Source organism: Mytilus edulis, chromosome 4, assembly GCF_963676685.1.
Source record: "Mytilus edulis chromosome 4, xbMytEdul2.2, whole genome shotgun sequence".
NCBI lineage: Eukaryota > Metazoa > Mollusca > Bivalvia > Mytilida > Mytilidae > Mytilus > Mytilus edulis.
The window spans coordinates 61952143-61974686 of NC_092347.1; the positions used below are offsets into that span (position 1 = coordinate 61952143).

Genomic DNA, 22544 nt, shown 5'->3' on the forward strand with positions numbered 1-22544 from the left:
TCGTTGCTGGTTAAAAATTTGTTTTTGGCTGATTTTTTTGTTTGTTAATTAGGCCATTAATTTTCTCCTTTGAATTATTTTACATTTGTGATTTCAAGCGTTTTATAGTTGACTATGCTGTAAGGTCTTTGCTCATTGTTGAAGGCCATACGTTGACCTGTAGCTGTTAATTTCTGTGTCATGAAGAGTTGTCTCATTGGCAATCATGCCACATCTTTTTTATACAAAATATATTTGTGGATTTCATGACCAGCAAATTATCCAATATGATAAAATATTTAGGTATATCATTGCAATTGCTTTAATATATGAACTCTTAAAGAGCATTTTAATGTAAAAACCCCTCACGTGCAAAACAGCTTTAAAACAGGTTTAATCCCAAGTATACAAATACTTGATTATCTTTATACAAAATAAAGTTGAAATGATAAGTAGCTTGGCAACCAAGATCATGATAATGAATGAACATATTAGCTGTCATAGAAAAGAAGATTTAATTTATTATTGCTATTTTGAAAAATAAAGGAATCTAAAACCTAAAAAGTGAAAAATTGTTCACATATTTACAGTCTCCAAGAATCAACACTTCACTTCAAATGCATAGACTTTTCTCACAGATTTCTAGTTCTTGGGATACGGATACAAATCAAGACATTGTAATACATTCCAGACAAGATTAGTAGAATAAGAATTGTAGACTGTTTTTTTTGGTACAGAAATTGATGTGGATATGTCTGCATCTTAGAAAACTATATAGACCAACATTGAGTTGTTTTTTTATGAATGAGTTACATCTGTTGACCTTAAAGGTCAATATGTGTTTATATGTCATTGAGTCATTGAACGATTGGCACTTACTGTGACATTATAACGTAACCATTGAGTTGGAAATGTACAGGAAAATGAACATAGTTAAGTCATCTATTAGCAAATAGATAAATATAATCCTTATACAATAGTACAGATTGTATGCTCTGATTTAAAGATAAAAATAAAAGATTATGCTTAAATATTTTTAATCAATGAATATTTTATACAATAAAATGTTTATAAAATATCATAACAAGCATATTTAAAAATCAAATATATATATATATATTTATATATCTGCAGATTCAGACTGAGAAATATATTTCAACTTATATTACAAATTAACAGAGATATAAACAATAACAATATCATGTAACAGTCATGGTTGATTGGACATCACATAATATAATTTAAAAAAATGCTGCATATTCTTAACTGTTTTTAAGACACATTTTAATTGTATTTACAGAAAATATCATGTCAAAATAAGACCATTAATGTATAAAATTAAGGATATATACTGGAATGTTTGACATGAGAGGGAAAAGATAATTTTTTTCTGGATCAAAATTAAAAAAATTATCCACAATTAAATCCTCCCAACCTTAAAAAAAATTGTGTAAGGGGAAGTAATATATGTTTTTCAAATATGACCTTAACTTAAAATTTAGTTGAAAACTATTTTAGAAAAAAACATAACTCGTGAATATTTCACTTAATTTTCATGCAATTTATGAGTACTTTATTTCCATGCTATTCATGAAATAAACAATTAGTTCATATATAAAAGAACATTTTTTTTTCTTAAAATGAGTAAACTTAAATGTTTTTATTTGATTAAAATATCGGTATGTCTAGCCCTAGTTGTGTTATTAATGAATTTTCATTTTTTTTATAATGTTTTTTTAATGTGTATGTATAAATCTGATGAATGAATTCGATGATTTCAATGATACATAGAGTGTTAAACAATTAATGATATCAAAGCAATGAATAAATTCCACAAAGAAATGATTGTTCCCATGCAGAAAATACATTCAGATTATTATTTCACAATACAGCTATGAAATATTTATGTTTAAGAAATTCTTTTAAAATATTTTAATGACTTCAAAATTGAAGAAATAAATGCAATAATTGGTCAAGTAACATAAGGACATTTGAATTTGAACTAAAAAAAAGATTTTCCTGTTTAATAATTTCATAGTTCTACACAATTTTGACTTTTCTTAGATGTGTTTACTCATTAATGCACCAAATATAATTTAAGTGACTTTATAACTAGTTCACATAGTGAAAGCAGAAATTTTTCATAAAAATATATATTATTTTTTTTTTTAATAGATCAATTAAATATTTCTATAAAGTTCACAAAAATTCAAAGTTTATAAATATCAGTATTTTCAGATCTCTAAAACTGCTCTCTTAAACAATATAAAATTTACCTACAAATTTATGATTTTCTGATTACCAACTCTTCAAAATCAATATTGATTTGTCAGCCCACATTGATTACATCTAATATGATTACAAAACTTACAATGAATTGATAAAAATGGAAATTCTTATTATATTGAATCCTAAATGATTTCTGATGTGTGCAGACTACAGAGTTATGTTCCACACTTACCCAAAAATATTATAAAGGACCAGAGGACACATAATTTTGCAGTTAATTGAATTCCACTTTTTTGTTTTCTCCTACCTTTTGGAAGAATAAACAAATTTTCTATGAAACTTTTGGTAAACAAAAAAAGCAAGATTGATATCTATTTAATGAATAAATTAAAAATAAATATACAATATAATTAAAACTAGTATTACAAGATATAACTAATAAATAACTAAAGTATACTGGAATGTACCTATAACAATTCCTTCCTGATAAGACAAGAATTGTTTACGCAAAAAGGAACCATAACCCAATGACTTATGAAATAAAACAAGGGGCAGTAACTCTAAATTAACACAGCAGTTCTTTTTTTATGTAAAAAATAACTTAATCTTGCATGAATTAAACAAAACCTGGATAAACTATTTTCTCTTACATTATCAACTGTGTCTATAAAAGCACTTGGTGTCATGTAACAGCAAATCTGCTTGCCTGTAAGACTTTCATACTCCTTACCCTTTAAGTAACTATACCAAGCAGTGTGGGGGATACAGAAATTTTCATAGTGGGGGCCCACCGACTGCCTAAGAGGGAGCTCGCTCAGGTCATGCTTCAGTGATTCCCTATATAATCATCTAAATTTTTCCCTGAAAAGGGCCTCCCCCCTCTATATCCGCCTCTGCCAATAGTAAAAATGTTCAAGAAAACAGATTCTATAAGCATGATTTAACAACCAAAATATGAAAACAAGCAGCCAGAATATCATCAGATCATATCTATGTAGCAAATGAGGTGATATTTTATACAGAATCAGAGATTTATACTTAATCAGACACAAACTTATAAAATTTGCATTGATCAGAGACATGTTATACAGATGTGGAGATTTGTACGTAATCAGCAACAAACATACTGCACCAATAACAGATACCGGGTATGTTATCAATGAAGTAAAAACTTTCACAAAGACTACTTTAGAGTCTAAATATTGTTATTTTAAATGTTTACTATGTAAGATACTGGTATTGCAATGCAGAAAATTGGGAAGTATATACATTAGCCTCTAGACTAGATCCTTTAAAAACTCTGAAAAGGGACTAATTTACAGTCTTTTCTTCTCCTCAACTTAAGTTTTCAAAAATAAATAATTCAAAAAATTTATGTCAGATATCATATCAGCACTTTACAAGTTGTAAGTCATAATGGTAACCATGGTAACAAGTGATAAAATATAAATGTTTTAACAAGGAAAGACTATGGTTTAGATAGTTTAACCCAGTCAATAAAGATTTTGGATAGAATGTTAGCTCTAAAGTCACTCTTATAGTTTCTCTACATAGTTTGCAGGAAATAGTCCTTGTTTTCCATGTCTTTTCCCTGTCCACCAGCCAGCTGGATCTAAATAAGACAAAAGTGATTATCAGTACTTCTTTAAAACATCAAATACATGGAAATTTTTTCAAGCTACTTCATTTTTCTCTTTTATAAAGCTAAATCTGAGTTGACCATAATCCATAATGAATTAATTAATGATGCAAGTACTAAATTTAGTTTAAATTCATTTGACTACAATTGAATTAGTGCCTCCATCATGGGCAAATACGACCAGTAACCTTGTAAAAGATTGATGTATTACCTTGTTTTTTGTTTGTTGTTTTACCATAAATCAGGCTGTTGGTGTTTTCTTTTTTGACTTGTTTTCAATTTTGCATGACTTTCATTGCCTTTAAATTTTGATAATTGTTGAAGGCTGTGCAGTGCCTTTTCATCCAATTGTCTAAAGTAAAAAGCTGTCTCATTTGCAATTATACCACAATTCAATACTAATCATAATTAGCAGCCCCAAATCCAGATACATAGGATATTGTTATCCATACTGTCCCATTGACATTGAATTGCACAAATTGACCTAATATATTAAAAATTTCTGCATACATAAAGTGTATAATAATAAACACAACATTTTTATGAGACGAAATTTTTTTTTCAGGCAGATATGTTTGTATTCATTACACAATTGTACATCATATACAATGACTTGTGTAACATTAAAATGGTCAGCTTGACATACTAGGGTTCAAAGTTCTCACCTTCTTTAACAATTTCAATAACATCTCCTTCATTAAAACTAAGTTCATCAGTGTCCTGAGCATCATAAGCATAGAGACAGCGACATTGTGGAAATGCTTTCGGTTTAGGTGCTGGTGGGGGCTTAGGTCTTCCTGCTCCTGGGGGTGGCTTCCTTGAATTTCTTTGTACACTGGAAATCAAATTTTAGAGTAGTTAGTATAATAGGTCATAGCATGTAACCCATGGAATAATATTTAAATTGTTTTATAGCAAAAAACACATCATTACCGGTAGTCCTCTGTTTTATATGCTAAAATTAAAACAAAAATTTATAATAAAATCGCATAAAAAATTCATAATTCACCATGTAATGAAAAATTTAACTTACTGGGAATACATTAATTTTAGTAGGATACCTGTACCCAATGTGCATGGATTTCCTTGGTAGATAAACAATATGTTCCCTATTGGAATTTTGAAAACAAGGAGATAAACAATGTACAAATTTAAATACTCAAAGAAATGCAATTTTTTTTAGAAAATTTCTTAGAAACAAATGATAAAACCAAAAATAAAGTAACCTAGTAATAGCATTTTTTCTACAAACATAAAAGTAATTCCAAAGAAAGTAAACGAATCCAGGGTGTTCACAATAATTTGTACAAATTGTCAGTACATTGTAGAAATATATTAGGTTATGTTCTGTCTCGCAGTTGCCAACTTAATCCTCACCAATTTAAAACTTGATTTTCTACCATGAACAAATTCAATGTTATTTAAATTGCATTTGCTCAAGGTATAGAGTGCAATGCATGCAAACACAAAACTAGTGGGTTAATGTGAACTGAAATTATGAAATAAATACTTCCATCAAATTGTTTTTCATTTCATTACTAGATTTTAAAACAACGTTTTTCTTCTACACATCTATAAAAAAAATAATTTTGGTCTCACACAAAAATATACAAAAACAGATATATTGTCAAACTTCTTAAAGTCTTATTTCAATTCTTCATAATCTGAAAACACATTTTTGTGAATTTGCATTTAACTAAAAATAAAATAGCAGATAAAGACTATCAAGCAGCGCCATATTATTTCCATTTTCATTCAGGCTAGGCCACATCAAGCAATCTGTGAGACATTCACATGTACAGCAATCCAACAACACATTTCACCACTAATGATCACATCAAATAATTGTTCTTAGGATTACCAAAGCAAACATGAGGACATTTCAACAAATGGGGGTGAAATAAATAAAATCTGCCATATTATTAAATAATATATTTTATTGAAATATTTAAAAACAAATAAAAAATATAGTTTTGAAGAAAAAATACACACCCATTGCATTTTCTGTGTCAATAATAAAACATACATATATATTAAATAATATGTTAACATTAAAATTGAAATTTATACTGAAAGTCAAATTTATCAAAACCGGTCAGTAAAAATTATTTTTTAAATCTGTTATTAGAAATCTAGTATCAAATGAGAGTCAACTACTGACGAAAGATCCATGTACTGAATTAATTCTAAAAGCAGAAGACAATAGAAGACCAACCATGCTGCACATAAAACATTTTAGTAAAACATTTAATACAATATTCTAGCACATGGACCTTTCTGTGTAGATCAGAACAAACAGGAGAAAACAGCAAACTTACTCATTCATACGCTCCTCGTCAACACGTCGCAGCCTTGTAGAAAATATATTGGTTTATAAATAAAAAAAAAAATTAAAAAAAAAGTAGAAAATGGTTGAGTAAACGAAGAGACCTAGAATGATGAATAGCATGGACATTTAGCAAAGATCTCTGTAAGAGTTAATTTAAAGAATTTTGCAAGCTTTATTTGAAAATCAATTCCCACCCTAGTTGACTAAGTTACAAAACAGGTGAAGAAGAGTTGTTCTTCTTAAAAATTCAAAAGAAATATTTCATTTGAGATTTTTAATTTGGCTCAAAACAGTCGAAAACTGCTTCAAATGGGCATAGGCATTACCCCAATAGGCATCCAGATGTAAGAGCAATCTGACCGAATAACTCATTAACAATTTTCTGATAAAATTCTGGGAAGTCAATTTTGATTGTGATTAATATTAAATCTGACAAGGTATATCAACAGTATTTTTCTTTAATTGTATCTATGCATTTAAACTTCTTGCCTGAAAAACACTGTAGGAAATGTCAAAATATTTTTTTGTCACTTGGAGTGAAATTCAGCTATATTAAAGTTAAGCCTAATTAAGTGAACCAGTAGTATAATAAAAATTTATAACATATTTATTTCAATTTTAAACATATTTCTCAATAAAAAATTAAATATCAAAATTACCAAACTCCAATATATCCTCTATTTTTAAAAAGTGGAGACAATCTTACTAAAAAAAAATAGTTATAAAAAGAGAGACATACACAATCTATAATTAAAAGTCATTGAAACAATTTGATTTCAGTCAGTCAGTCATATTTATTTTTTATATATCAATATTTAAACAGACTGCACATCAGTAAAAAGAATCTGGCTCTGAGCAAATTAAGGTGGTACCCAACACTTTCACTAAAATTAATTTGGCTCGTTTAATTTTCATAAAATTTTGTCAAAGTATACTTTGACACTTTAACAAAAATTTTAAAATTTAAAAGAATTTGAACCAACTGTTTTGTCAGAAAAATTACACTGGTTATATAGTAGTTTGACAAACACCAATTTTGATCATTGAAAAGCTTAATATTCCTTTTACAACACAACGTAATTAAAACGTTAAGCTGACTTTACAGAGTTATCTCCCTGTAGTGTTAGGTACCACCTTAAAATCAGAAATCAAATTGAAATCAGTGGTAAAAGTACAAAATATAAAAATAGACATAACACAAGATGCATTTGACAGCAATGCAAGTATAAGATATATATACATATAAAAATCAACATTATTACATACCCAGCCATGCCTGACTCTGGTGTTTTTAGGAAGTCTGTGCTGACATTAGTCTTGCTATTCTTACGACCAACATTGCCTAACTTTGGTATTGGATGTGATGGGGCATTTTCACTTAGTCTTCTTGATTTCATCTGTCCACCTGTAATTGATAATAGCAATTTTATAAGGCTATGCAAAAGAAATTTGCTGTTCTTCAAAGTTTTAATACAAAATTTTGTCAGCAAGTTATAATTATTATGATTTATCCAAGTATTTTTATTTTAACTTTCAGGATATTTTAAGGTTTCAGCAACAACCATTATACCTGAAAATTTAATATTGATAAACATTTATATTAAATGCAGCATGATAAAAGTTAGCAACGTGGAAACTACTTTTAAAACTTCTGTTCCAGAAGATATCCATGAAAAATTCCCAACCCTATAAATTTACTAAAAGAAGCAATATGTACTTATAATTACATTTTTTTGTTAGAATCATGGACACCTGATTTCTATCAAGTTTTTTGAAAATTTTATATCAATGCCTGCGCACTTTATTGTGGAAGCTTGTGTGTCATCACGAATGTTATATTTCATTTTTAAAATGAAGGCGGCTTTCATAATGACGCCAGATTGCTATTAGCCAATCAAAATTATGTATCATGATGAAATAAACATGTAATGTAACTATTGTTTGTACATAAATCAAGCTGTTTATTTTGTTTCATTTGAATTGTTTCACATTTTTCATTTTGGGGCCTTTTATATCTGAGTATGCAGTATGGGTTTTGCTCATTGTTGAAGGCCATTTTGTGATTATAGTTGTTAACTTCTATGTTATTTTAGTCTCTTATGGAGTGTTGTCTCATTGGCAATTATAACACATCTATTTCTATATTTATACAAACTTCATTCTATAACCATGTAAATCATTATATCTACTATAAATCAAAATGGAAAATCCTAGCCAAGATCAAAATAAGGAATTAACATAAAAAGCCTGCTTCAAGACTACTAAATCTATAGATTATCTGCCTATATGCACATCTTAAGGTATTGTTTTACACTAATGTATAGTTTCATCAATATCCAGCCAGCCAGGTCGGATAGACCATATAACCCAAAAAGCTTTGTTTGTTGGAGAAATATCATGAATAACGTGAAGTGCCATTTTATCTGGAGCTAAGTTATACAATAATAATATCACAGTATGTACTTTGTACATTGTAAAATTAAAGCAAGCAGCAAATATTGCTAATTAATTTTGATGCACTTGTGTAAGTTATGGTTTCAGCATGTCAAACTTCAGCTATCAAGCATATTCAGCCTAATTAAATTATTGAAGCCAATACAGCTTTACCATGTTATTCAAAGTAGCACAGCCTCTTTCTGAAAAAGTTGGCTTTGTCAGTCTTTTTTTAATCCTCAGCTTCTGAATAGATTCTTGTACTGTACCCCATAAAGCAGTTTATATTTTAAAATTAGCGATAAATTAAAAATTTAAATCCTACAAATCTGCCCCTGAAATTTACTTCAGTGTAACATACAAGTTTGGTATCAATAAAGCAAGCACTAACTAACAGGCTATTTCAATTGCACTATTCACAATTTCTAAATGTTAATTGCAATGTGTTTGATGCTAACTAACAGTGTGGTAACATGCATCACAAAACTAAGCTAAAATCAAAACATTGAGAAATTATCCTTAGACTTTTTTTTATTCAACTTAAGTCAAGATAATTAAGGATGACAGAAATACCATACATAGTTTTCACATTTCATTTAAAAAGAAAAAAATAACAAGAAATTTTAGTACATGATAATTTAGATACAATATTTGCCAAAAAAGGAATTCTTTTCCGTGTCATATTTCAAAATGACATTATAGTTTCAAAATGTTCAAAGAACCCCATCTTTTGAACAAACTTAGCTAAAACAGAGATAATCAAAATCATATATTTTAAAAAAAATTTCCACATTCAAAGCAATCTATATATAACAGCTTTAATATATCAAATGTATTTAAAGCAACAAAACAATAATTATTGTTTACCTCGTCCTGTTGGTCCTAACAAATAAAATTAGATATTAAATCATTTGGAATAGAAACGTTTAAATAACATCAACTTGGTTTTCTGGCATCAATGAAGCAATAGAAGACTAGCGTTTAAAAAAAATAAGATATACTGTCTAGCATTTTTTTTATGGAGTTGAAATTTCACAATTTCTAGGGCCTAACCGTACTAAAGGCTTTATCTATAATTCTGAACTTTCTTTAAAAATCTGTTCTAGAACAGAGCTTTTTGAAAAATCCCTATTCTATTGACTAAAAATTAGGACATTTTTGTGAGAAATTTATTGATGCTGATATCAATATAAAAATAATATCTCAAAATTGTCCACTCATGTAAATATGATCTTTGAAGACGGTTCAGCATTTTAAATAAGGCCTCAAAAAACTTATCTTATACAGACATTCTTTTGCACTTAGATGAGTACTTAGCTTTGTCTATATATTTTGAATGATGATATAACAAAAACTTTAATTCATATACTAATATCCACTATAGAGTAGATCTGTAATACTTACTGCTTGATGTAGGTATGGGTGGTGCACCATGTGAAGGAGGAGGACCTGTAGGAGCTGGACGTGATGGAGGTCCTCTCTGAGACATACGGTTTCTACGATTCATTGTTGAACCATTAGATATCATTTTCTTCATACCTGGTCCTATTGACATGAAAAAAAACTAATTAACATATTGGTAATCAAAACTTTCAGCATACACAAGTTACTTAAATATTGTTCAGTTATGATTTATTCTGCATTTTATACAATGTCCTTAAAGTTCATGCAAATAAGACAAGAACATCCCATTCTTACTATTCAACAATTCAGTGTGTTTTTGTGTTACTATGTTGCTGTTTCATTTAATGAATGGCTATTATCTATTTTGAATTTATTGAACCATAAAACTAATTTTTGACTCTTCACATTGAAGAATCCGTGAAGCGAATTATGTAAAATGTGAAGAGTCAAAAATTAGTTTTATGGTTCAATAAAATCAAAATAAATTATTGCCATTCATTATAAATAAATTTCTATCAAAACTAAGGCTCAAAGAACTTTTTATATTATTTATATTAACAATAACAACGTACACACATGTTGGCGTAAGAATACACAACGTCAAAGTGGGCGTGTCGCCATCAAAATTGACAACATTGAAAATAAAACTAATAATGTTAACCAATCAGAAGACAGTAAAAACACAAAATTTGTTTATGACCTCATATGTTCATTTATACTAACCATAACACTTTTACAAAGAATGCCTAGATAATTTACAGGTCTATGGAATCATATTAAGCATCAGAAATGCATCAATAATAAAGTGTTTTCTCCACATCCATAAATGATGATACCATGGATGGATGAGTTCCTAATTATGTAGTGGCAATTATTAAGTTAATATCAGGATTAAAACATGTTGACAGAATATAATAATTTGAACTTAGTTCTTTTTCTAGACTGATTCATATGCTAATTAGCTGTCCAGGTAAGGCAATAAATGTAAAATATTCCTCATTCAATTCATCCACATTGAACTGATTGACAAAATACTTATAAAGCCTTTTATAAGGTATGTCCCCTTTATAAGGTATATCCCAAAATTTGCATGATTCTTATATGGACTACAACACAAATGATAGCCTACTTGAATCTTTAGGTAATCCAGGACCAATGCTGACTGTCAATGTTTTCCCTGAAGGTTTAAGTGTAGCTACATCCTGGACATTGTTAAGTTTAACAAACTTTAAAACTCTGTTGCCACCTCCACCCCAACCTTCCTTCTTCACTGGAAACTCAATTCTGTAAGAAATAAAAACAGAAATATATTTCATATCTTCAACAAATGTCAGCCTGTTCAAACTTGCTCCAAAAACAAATCTGTCTCAAAGCAACAATTTTCACAAAATATTTTAAAAGTTGTGATCAAGACTACTGTTATGTCCACTTTGTTGCAATGAGACAGGGTGGGGAACACAACCAACTTCTGATTATTGGCCATTGTATTGATTTATGAAATTCTCTTGACCAAATTTGAAGTCATTCTGTTCAGTAGTACCTGGAAGAAGTGTGACCAAATAAATATTTTTTGGATGAATGAATGAACAGACGAATAGAAAGACATGGTGATTGAAACACTGTCCAAACTCCCAAAAGAGGGGGTATAATAAATATATATTGTCCTTTTACCTGTTGAGGTGAAAACAGATATATTTATCTTGCAATCTAAAGACAAACTTACTCATGAAATACACAATGCTTAATTCTACAGACACACTTACGCATCATTAAACATAATGCTGATTTCTCTGTTCTCAAGTTCTTTCAACCGTTTCTTCAATGTTGCTAAGAACTCTGTTTTGAACATGGATTCTAACATACTACTGTATTCATTGTTTATATGTAGGACCATCATATCATCTTGGAGCGGACTGAAAAATGATAAAATTATGTTTTAAACATTCTAACATACTACTGTAATCATTGTTTATATGTAGGACCATCATATCATCTTGGAGCGGACTGAAAAAAGATAAAATTATGTTTTAAACAGTCTAACATACTACTGTAATCATTTTTATATGTACGACCATCATATCATCTTGGAGCGGACTGAAAAAAGATAAAATTATGTTTTAAACAGTCTAACATACTACTGTAATCATTGTTTATATGTACGACCATCATATCATCTTGGAGCAGACTGAAAAAAGATAAAAACAGAGTTCTGGTTTCTCTTATGTTTTCTTCATTCAGTCTTCCAAATGTTTACAATAATATGATTTCTTTTACTTTTCATGAGTAATTTTATGAATCAGGAAATTAGATTGTCAGGAATGCCATAAAACAAGAGAATTTGAAGTTCAATAGAAAATTAGAACTTGTTGATCAAAAACATCCTTAAAGTCCTACCTTAAGCAAACCTGTTTGATATCACCAATTGCAATCTTTCTTTTAACAACTTCAATCATCCTTCCTTTATCTGGTCCCTTTTTTATCTGTAAAAACATGAGTTGTTAACTATCAAAGAACAATTAAATAAAATTTTACACTATACACATTTTTGCTTTAATCTAATACCTAATTTATACAAAGATTTTCTTTAGATATTGTATCATGTTAAAAAAAAACATACTGTAAACAACTAATTTTCGCGAGCGATTTATTTTAGCGACATTCGCGAGTAGAAACATAACGCAAATTTAATTCGTCTCGAACATGTAAAACTTGGATCTTTCCTTATTGGATTACATTTAGTAAATATGAAAATGGTAAAATTAAATCGTCTTGAAATCGAAATGAAAGAACTGAAAGTGAAATATAGTAACTGTGAAAATATGTTGGTTTACAGTAGTTTAAAAATCAAGGAAATGCTATTGTTGCAAGTTTCCTTGCATGGTTTGAGAAGTTCACCAACTCAATTTTCTTGCATAAGTTATGAAATTTAACCAGAGAGTAAATCAGATATACTGTGATTGCTAATCCAAGCCTAAATATAATACATACCACTTCCCTGCCTATCAAATACATGTACTTGGGTGTCAACAAAAGATCCCTCTTGGCAACCTGTTAAAACAAATTATGTTCGTAAATAGACGATGAGAAGAACAAAACACATGAAATATAGAATTTACACTTTTTTGGGATCTGTTTATAAAATCATATTCATAAGTAGAAGACTGGAAAAACAAACAGATGAAATAAAGAATTTCTACAAATGACTTGTGGAAAAGGAATAGAGCAAGACTTAAACAAAAATAAATATATTAATTTCAAAGACATCTTTTATAATCTCATTTTTTTTTAAATATTATCTGAACATTTTTCATTCATTTTTTTTTTTACCAAATCACATTCATATTTGTGTTATATATTACAAAAGATACATATAATTATATATGAATGCTACCTTAAATCTTCTATCATATTTCAATACTGTTTCAGCAAAATCTATCCTTTCTCGTTTGCCCACTAGAGCTCGCAATGCTGGATGATCGTCCAATCCAATGTAATCTCCTACAAAGTTCCTGTTTAAACTGAACCTCCTCCTCTCTTTTCTATTGAGAAGAATATCTGATGCTGTAAAAGTAAAAAATTTTAATAAGTCAAAATTTACAGATAATAGAAAGTGATGATAGGTTAAAGAATACCAATACAGAGGCCTTTTTATATTTGATGATGTCATAAAAAGCATTGTGAAAATTCTTATATGTTTTACTTTTTTCAAAGGCTACACATTTTTTAACTGTACTTTCTTTGTAAAAGTACAAACCTTCTTCTCTTTGTTTGAAATACTGTTTCCTGGCAAAGTATTTTCTCCAGAATTTTTGAATAACTCTGGCATGGCTATCAAACTTCCTTTCTCTCATTTCTTCCAGCAAGAAAAGCTAAAACAAAGAATCAGAAAAATCAATGTGTTATGTTAGGTTGTAGGTTTTTATTTATAAGTGGTGCAATAAAACAACTACATTTTACTTATTCTTGTGGGTACAAATTTTGGGGGAATAAGGCAATATTGTATTTACGGTGATTTTTGATTTCATGATTTTTACCATATCTGCATACAAGCCATTAGATATTTTATTGTTTGGTGAACATTCAAATTTGTGGTTTACCAATACACATGAAATCAATTAAGGTGGTACCCAAAACTTTCACTAAAATTAATTTGGCTCGTTTAATTTTCATAAAATTTTGTCAAAGTATTTACTTTGAGACTTTAATAAAAATATAAAATTTTTTGAACCAACCGTTTTGTCAGAAAAATAACACTGGTTATATAGCAATTTGACAAACACCAATTTTGATCATTGAGAAGCTTAATATTGCTTTTACAACACAACATAATAAAACTTTTAGCTGACTTTACAGAGTTGTCTGCCTGTAGTGTTAGGTACCACCTTAATATTGGTATCCAATGAATTATGATAAATCCAAAGTAGTTCTCTGATTTATCATAATTTACCTAATTTACCTAATCTACCTAATTTAGCTGCCTTGCTTCCAATGTTTCATAAGATTTTAAAACAAACTTTTTTTGCACATTTTTTATAAACCTTCCTATTGTACATTTATGTGTTCGGCAAATTAATAAAGTAACTGTAATTGCCTTGTTTACTTATACTTACAGATTCCGGGTTTTTAACAAAGACTTTGGTTTTTCCTAGCTGCCACTGGTCATTCTCCATATTGACAGTATTCATTAAATGTTTAATACCTTGTTTAGGATCACCTCTCCAATTAGGCCATGTTTCAGGGGTTAAAATTGCATATCTACAATAAGATACTAATAACTTTAAAGAAGTGCAGATGATTACCACTAAAATAGTTCATAGTGTATCAAAATGTTTCAACCACTTAAAAATGTTTTACGTATCAAACTGATATTATAATTCTAACCCTGATGATTCTAATATTTCAATAAAATGTTACTCTGTGCAATTTTTTATCAATTATTTTCAAACAGAAAATGAATCTGTATACTACAATAATGACTTCAAATATGATTTACCTTCTAAGGAACTTTTCAAACTCTCTTCTAAATGCATATCCAGCTCTTCTGACTCTAATGTTCTCTTTCAAACCTAAATATTCTACTTGATGCTTCACCCTGTAGGAAAGAAAAGCACATCATTTCCAAAACCATCTAAAATTCAGGGTTTCATCTAATCTAAACAATATATAGTTTCAATACCACATGGAACTGTATACATACATTAATAACATTATGATATCTCCATTTAATAACATACTTTTTCATACTTTATAAGTGCCATGAAAGTTACAGCTCATTTTCCTAATTTCCCATGAATATGCATGTTGTATTTGCCACTGAATGTTATGCAAACAGCAATTGATATTTGCCTGGAATGTTTTCTTAACAAATCTATCATGAATATGAAGGTCTATCATGTGTAACCAGATGCTTGGCAGGGTGCAGCTTTATACGGCCACAGTGGTTCAAACCTGAACAGTTGGAGCAAGTATGGACACAACATTCAAGCTTGATACAGCTCTGAATTTGGATTGTGATTAAGTAGTTGACACATCATAGGCTTCTGACACAGAATGAATGTGGTCTAATGAACTTTAAATTTTTTTGTTTTGCTATTGAGCAATACAATATGCTGTTGAATATTAATCCCCTCAAAAAAAAATATTTGTAGAAAAATTCGTTTTGATTTCTGAAATCTGAAATGATATTTTTTTTTACACCCCTACCCCATCCCCTCCCACAATTGGTTTCATCTCCCCCATTTCCTTATTAAAAATATAATCTCAATTCAAATTTCTAATGGAGTTAGCAACAATAACTACTCATTTAAATACATCATAAAATATTAAATTTTGGTCCTTAATTCCTACCCTCAAAATCAATCCAAACCTTCTACCTGTGGAATTAAACATTGTGGTACAATTTCAGAGCAATTGAAATGCTTATACACAAGTTGATATCCTGAAAGTAGAAAAATGCTTCTTTTGGGCCCCTAATTCCAAAACGGTAGGAACCATCATCCCAAAAATCAATCCCAACCTTCCTTTCGAAGTATTGAACATTTTAGTAAAATTTCATAAAGATCCATTCACTTAAACTAAAGCTATTGTCCGGACATCAAATGTGTCTTCGGACGACAATGCAGAAGCAGATGACGTCATCATACCATTATACAAACGCAAAAAAAAATTGCGGTCGTATAAAAATCAATATGCTCCAACAGTGAAAAGAACAAAAGTAGTAGCAACACAGAAGCAAAATTGAATACTGTGAGACATTTGTCATTTCATATCCAATTTGAGTATCATAATTTTATAGATTATCCCCCTCGACTAATAGACCAGTTTCACATAAGCTACTAATCAACGCTGATCTCGAAATCTTCTGCGCGTTTGAGTTTAAATCTCGCGATAATTAACGATATCATACGTGACAGGGGGCTACTGATATTTAGCAACACAATAATAAATCAACCGCTTATAATTACTGCGTTATGTACATTGTTGTATGTCAGTTTGATTTTTCGTGAAAAGAGAAAAATATTTTGATAAAGAGAAAACAGCCTAAACATCAGAAATTCATTTAATTTCAGTTCTGTTCCAGTTTTTCTTAAATATTTTTTACATCTTCTTCACATGCATGTAAAGGGTTTTTACGGTCTACATATAGGTTTAGTATCATAGACTCGAACTTTTAATTTTCTTTTAAAAAAATACAGGTTACTGTTATGGTGACTTTTGCATGAAATTTTATGGGTACAAGGACATGATACCGGCACTACTAAATAATCGAAATTTCCAATAATGGTAGTACAATGTAGGGGAGTATAATATAAAATGTTCAACGAAAATTGATAGAATTTTTCCTTACATACTCTTGTCAAAGATGTAGTACATAATTATTGTGATATGCTAACAATATGAAAAACACAATGATAGGTCACCGAGTGTTTTCAAGCTATACGCTGTGAAAATATGAAGCATTTTGTATGGATTAAACAGAGGCATTTTTAAGGTAAAAGTATCATTATATGAATATTTGAAGGTAAAACAAATGATAGAATTCCAAAGTAAAATGTGAGAAAATAGCTCTTATAAAATGCGTTCAGAAAACAACAGAAAAAATGGAGTCACCATGCGTTTTATCCTGTTTAGCGTACATGGCATATAACATTAATAGAACACTTTCCTATTGATTGTAATAGACACGTAGTAGACAGGGCCCTGGTACCGTGTTGAAGACCGTACATTGACCTATAGTTGTTAAACTTTTGATACATTGTGACATGGACTGATCGACAGTTGAATCATTGGCACTCATACCACATCTGCTTATTTGTATGTACATTTGTTTCAAATATTTCTGTGTCAATGATGTTTTAGACGGCCATGATATAAATGAAGTGAGATATAAGGCAGTTTTAAAATACGTATCAGAAATACAGGTTCATCTTCAATTTTCAAAGATCGGACTATAATACAATGCATTCAATATCATTTTAATTTCTAAGCTATGTTCATGATCGATTTCGTCTAAGCAGAGGTTCAGTGCCAGCGGGGCGAGTAATTTTCTACATATTGTCAACTTTATCATTTTTCGTGCCATTAAAAGTAATTGAATATCCTGTATTTACAACAAGCGATGTATGTCTTAAATTAAGATCAAATGCTGAATGACCCCCTCCTAAATTATTAAAATATTCCCAGTGGCATTAACCACACTGGCCATGATATCTCAGTGTTAATAAGGTACCAGGGTTAACATTTTAAACATCTGTACTAGGGGATGACCATTTGATTTTCAGGAGGGGGGGTGTAGAAAAATAATATTCTTAGACTAATTTCCTAATAAATAATTATGACCTAGGCAGGATGGAAAAGAATGATCTGCAACACAAACTACAGGAAATAATTGTGTACAAAAGTTAAATGAATTATCAAACGGTCGCCCTTTTTCAGTAACTGTTTATACAGAAAAGGGTACGTTTTATCAATTTTCACCTGGTGAGATTATACAAGGTGAAACGAGGATTCCACATGGCCAAGGTGTTAATTGCCTTCTTAATTTATGACCTTATACTATGTATATGAAGTGAGCCCCGCTTATTTATCTAATTTATTCTTCCCGTTAGGTGAACGATCTCAGCGTGAATTCGTGACATTTAAAGGTACAATTAATATAAAGCCAGGCGGCATATCAGATCGTATATAATACTGCAATCAACAACACAGCAGTAGTCCGTTTTAAAATCTTTTATTGTGTCAATTGTTAATAATTAAAGTTGTCTGGTCAATATAAATTTTATATTTTGATTCAAATGATGCTCATGTTGTTAGAAATGACCCAAATGTAAACGCAAACACTCAATCAGATGCTTGTTTTTCCAAGTCTTAATGGTCACTGCTTACAACCGTTAGCCCCCAGTTGATAAACTCTCGAGAATTATCGCGTGATTTCATAGTTTTGCTAATTAGATTAGACATGCGCAGTTAAATGTGAAACTGGTGTATTAAGCAACATATTGTGTCAAATAAACCAGCATGAATTTACATGTCCAGTGAGTTTTAAAAGTATACAGTGCAACCTGCCTAATACGACATACTGGGGGATTAAGCAGGGTGTCAGAATACTCAGGTTTTTTCTGCAATGAAAGGCATATTTTGGGACCATGAAATTGTGTCGGTTTAAGCAGGATCTTGGAATACTCAGGTGTCGGATTAGGCAGGTTGCACTTTATAAAGTATTACAATTCATATTCTTACCGGCTTTCTTCAAAATCATGGGCCTTCTTTGTTTCATTGGGTTTAATACATCGAATGTAATGTGGTGTGCTCTTCATAAGTGTGTCTACAAGTCTGTTTGCCTGAGTCTGCAATAGCATACAATATATTGGTTATAGCACTGAAAAGGTTATTTTTTCTACTATTGGATGAATTAAAACAACAACACACACATTCACACTATCATTATACTTCATTTTGCACATCAACCGCTCTCAATTGGAATGATTTATACTCTTCTTTTATAAATAATTTTTCATCACTTTTCATTTCAGAAGACATTTCCATTTCAGTGATTAGTACTTTGTGAGCTTAATATTGTATGAACACAAACAGTTAAAGATTGTTTAATTGAATAGACTGATAATTCAAGAATTTCTTACTTTTTATGTTTAATAATCTATTTACCAATTATGATTTTTTATTCATATTTTGTAGATCCACTCAAACAAAATTCACAGTGTGGAGGGAAGGTAACAATAGTTACTTATTTATTTATTTAAGAGAAATTTGTTTGTTTCTGAATACTTAATATTTGTATAATATTGTTTTAATATCGAAATAACCACATAATGTGTACTTCAGTTTTATTTCACTATAAATTTGTCCTGAAGTACCACGCTTGCTGGCGAAACATGTACAAACCTAATAAACCAATACTATGCAGTGAAAATTTGAGTGTTGTTGTCTTTTGTGGCTACATATTCTTATCTATTTTCAGACAACTGTGAATAACTAGCAGTATCCACTCGGTTTTTACCCTACCACACAATCACCACATCAGGCATTGGTTCACTTGTTCGAATTACAATATTGTTTAATGTTGATTTATCAGAATAAATATTGTTTCAACTTATATTTACTTTGATTTTGACTGATGCTGTGGATGGTCTCCCTTTGGTCTGTCCTGATACATCTTCAGGAAATAAGGATCTTAAAAAGTCTCTGAAACCATTTCAAGTAATTAGGCTATAATTCATAAAAGGAATAATTTCTTATTTTGTTTATAAATATGAATTAATTCATTTAAAAAAGTCATAAAAATAAATTAAGAAATACATGCAAAAACATTTTTTTTTTCAAACTTAAGATGATTACTGTATTCAGTTCATATATTACTTAAAAATAAACATAAATTGCTAAACAGTGATCTTAGTAAATAATAATTGACTTTGCTTATCTATTTATAAATTGTTGTAGGTTTCAGTGAAACAATTTCATAAATGTTTTAAGAAAGAAGGAAATATGCGTAAATAATTGATTGCTGTTGTTAGTCATTTCCCCTCGTTTCAAACACACAAAAACGCCCTTATTGTGACCTTTTAAAAATACTACATAAAACACTGGGAACATTCAATTTACACATTCTTCTATTGCAATCATGCATAAACAATGACATAAAAACTGAATGCTGCAATGTTAGTTTTTAGTCAAGAATAATTGAATTTCAATCCTAACTTTAAAGTAACAGAAACTTACGACTGGCTGGATTGCATAAGTTGTATTATATCATTGAATAACACATCTCTGTTTCTCTCACAAAAGCCATCGGCCTCATATGTTACCTAGAAAAAAAAACAATTTTAATGAGAGAACAAGCAAAATAAAAAACACCTTACTTCAATCAGAAAAAAAAATAAAACATTTAACACAATATTGTAATACAATTACTTTGTCTAAGTGTTCAAAGACCAATTATACACAGAAAAAATATTTAATAATTTTTGCACATTACTTCATAATCTTATACTTGATAATAAATGTGTGAGGGTTTTTCTTGCCATGTTTATCTACAGTCTTAATGACTGGCACATATAAGTTTTAACCTCTGGGGCTTGTCAAATTGTTGAATGTCAGAAAGCTGTGAAATAGCATATTTACTGTATATAGAACACCTTCTATTTTTTTGGATGAATTCCACGTTCATATGAACATTTTATCTAGATTTAATAAAGATGGTAAGAACTCTAAATCAAGTGTGGATTTTATGCCTTACCTTGCCAGCATAATGATGAATAACAAAACCAACACTAATTCCTTGGTAGTGGTCATGGACACCTATTCCTGCACTTAATTTCTACAATAAACACAAATTCTACTGTTAACAAAAGTAATTTAATAAAATTGCATTCCTAGATCAGATGTTAGATATTGAAACCCCTCCCCCTGCCCCCAATATTCTAAGGGTCCTTTATTTTTGAATTGAGGATTTTGACCATTATCTAAAATTTATGAATCTGATTATAGAAATTGTAAGTTTTATCATTAATTAATAATAATAATAGTAATTTTCCATCAGCATCTTACAACAAAGCATGCATTTGCAAACATATTGAACCCTTTCTTTTTATCCTGTTAGAGCCTATTTTTTGTACATATTGTATTGCTATAAATTAGACAGTTAGTTTTCTCATTTTAATTTTTTGGCTTTTTAAAGTATGATTAGTGTGGGGTTTTCTCGTTGTTGCCAAACAGTAACCTAGCTATAATTGTCTATATCAAGTCAACACCATTTGTTCTCGGATGAAGAGTTGTTTCATTGGCAATCATACTTAACCGGCCTCGCGGTCATAAAACTTTCTAGCATGATTTTTGTACTCAGACTCGAAAATCAACCAATCAAATTGCTGGATTTCATGTTTCGAGCATGATTTTTGTGCTCCGAGCACTGAGCAAAATTTTATGCCTTCAAGGCCAGGTAATTGCAAATATTGTCAAAAATACACAAAATACAAACCTACAGTGTTAGACAAGGACCTTAATATGAATGGTTTTCATAAAGACAACATACATAATGATAAACATCATGCATGACTGCACACACACTGTCAAATATACAACAAACCTGCAATAATGTTTGATCAGCACCTGTAGACACTGCATGCATGGTTGCACACACATCATCCAATATGCACATGATACCCGTAGGATTTTTCTTTGATTCAATGAGATCACAGACAATTTTATTATTAAAGTAATCTATAGGTGTCCATTTTATACCTTCCTGCACATACTCTTCCTGAAAAAAATAAAAGAAGATTTATTTCAGTAAATGCATTGATTCTGACTGGCCGAAAACATATCCTAACACAAGTTTTTGCTGTATGTCCTTCAGAAAATGTCAAAATTAGGATTGTTTCTTGTAAACTGTTTCAATACGAAAATAATCAGTCCGTTAATTATATATCTTAATACCACAAAATACCTCATGGAAATAAACATGAGCTGTTGCAGATCTGCAAATAAAGGTAGGTTTACAAATACGATACTCCAATTCATTCTTTTAAAACAGTAAAAATTTAATTAATAAAAAATAAAACTAACCATGTTGGTACGCTTTAAACTGGTAATTAGATGGATCAAGATAAGCCAATATAGGGTTCGGAATTACTTGTATCACTGCAGTCAAAAATGAAGCCTGTTATGTAACCTTAAGCAGATCTAAATACTAATAAAAAGACAAGCAAAAAACCATTGACTTTCCATTGGTGGTTCCTCATACCCACACTTAATTGCAAACATTGATTTTTTTCACAAAAACAAACTGCTAACATGCTCAAATTAAAGGTTATAAAAATGTTAATTTAATATACCTGCTCTGCCTTTAAAGTCAACTCTATAAAAATCTGCTGTAGTTTTTCATTCACATAGTTGATACAAAACTGTTCAAATCCATTATTTTGAAATATTTCAAAACCATAAATGTCTAAGATTCCTATATTTATTTCATCATGATCTTTGACCATAGCACGATTCACAGACTACAAAGGAAAG

The 22544-nt window shown here is 29.8% G+C and overlaps 1 protein-coding gene across 6 annotated transcripts in view; it reads right to left on the reverse strand.

Moving 5' to 3' along the window:
- Window positions 1-999: 999 nt before the first annotated feature.
- LOC139520144 (unconventional myosin-Ie-like) overlaps window positions 1000-22544 on the reverse strand; it is a 49832-nt gene continuing 28287 nt past the window's right edge. Inside the window, exons 12-31 of one of the 6 annotated variants that reach the window (XR_011663823.1) lie at window positions 22364-22531; window positions 21616-21789; window positions 20767-20847; window positions 20250-20335; window positions 19634-19715; window positions 18753-18859; window positions 15007-15105; window positions 14624-14768; window positions 13768-13882; window positions 13405-13574; window positions 13002-13061; window positions 12408-12493; window positions 11777-11926; window positions 11143-11297; window positions 10014-10154; window positions 7443-7581; window positions 6166-6198; window positions 4513-4682; window positions 2417-3820; window positions 1000-2345 (exon numbers count right to left, since the gene is read on the reverse strand). Coding sequence is in view for 4 of the 6 variants with exons in the window: in XM_071312609.1 (XP_071168710.1) it covers window positions 3744-3820; window positions 4513-4682; window positions 6166-6198; window positions 7443-7581; window positions 9477-9491; window positions 10014-10154; window positions 11143-11297; window positions 11777-11926; window positions 12408-12493; window positions 13002-13061; window positions 13405-13574; window positions 13768-13882; window positions 14624-14768; window positions 15007-15105; window positions 18753-18859; window positions 19634-19715; window positions 20250-20335; window positions 20767-20847; window positions 21616-21789; window positions 22364-22531 (2253 nt within the window). In the remaining 2 variants the exon portion in view is untranslated. Of the gene's footprint in view, window positions 3821-4512; window positions 4683-6165; window positions 6199-7442; window positions 7582-9476; window positions 9492-10013; window positions 10155-11142; window positions 11298-11776; window positions 11927-12407; window positions 12494-13001; window positions 13062-13404; window positions 13575-13767; window positions 13883-14623; window positions 14769-15006; window positions 15106-18752; window positions 18860-19633; window positions 19716-20249; window positions 20336-20766; window positions 20848-21615; window positions 21790-22363; window positions 22532-22544 lie in introns of all 6 variants that reach the window. The other 5 variants (XM_071312609.1, XR_011663824.1, XM_071312610.1 and 2 more) reach the window with 5 other exon arrangements.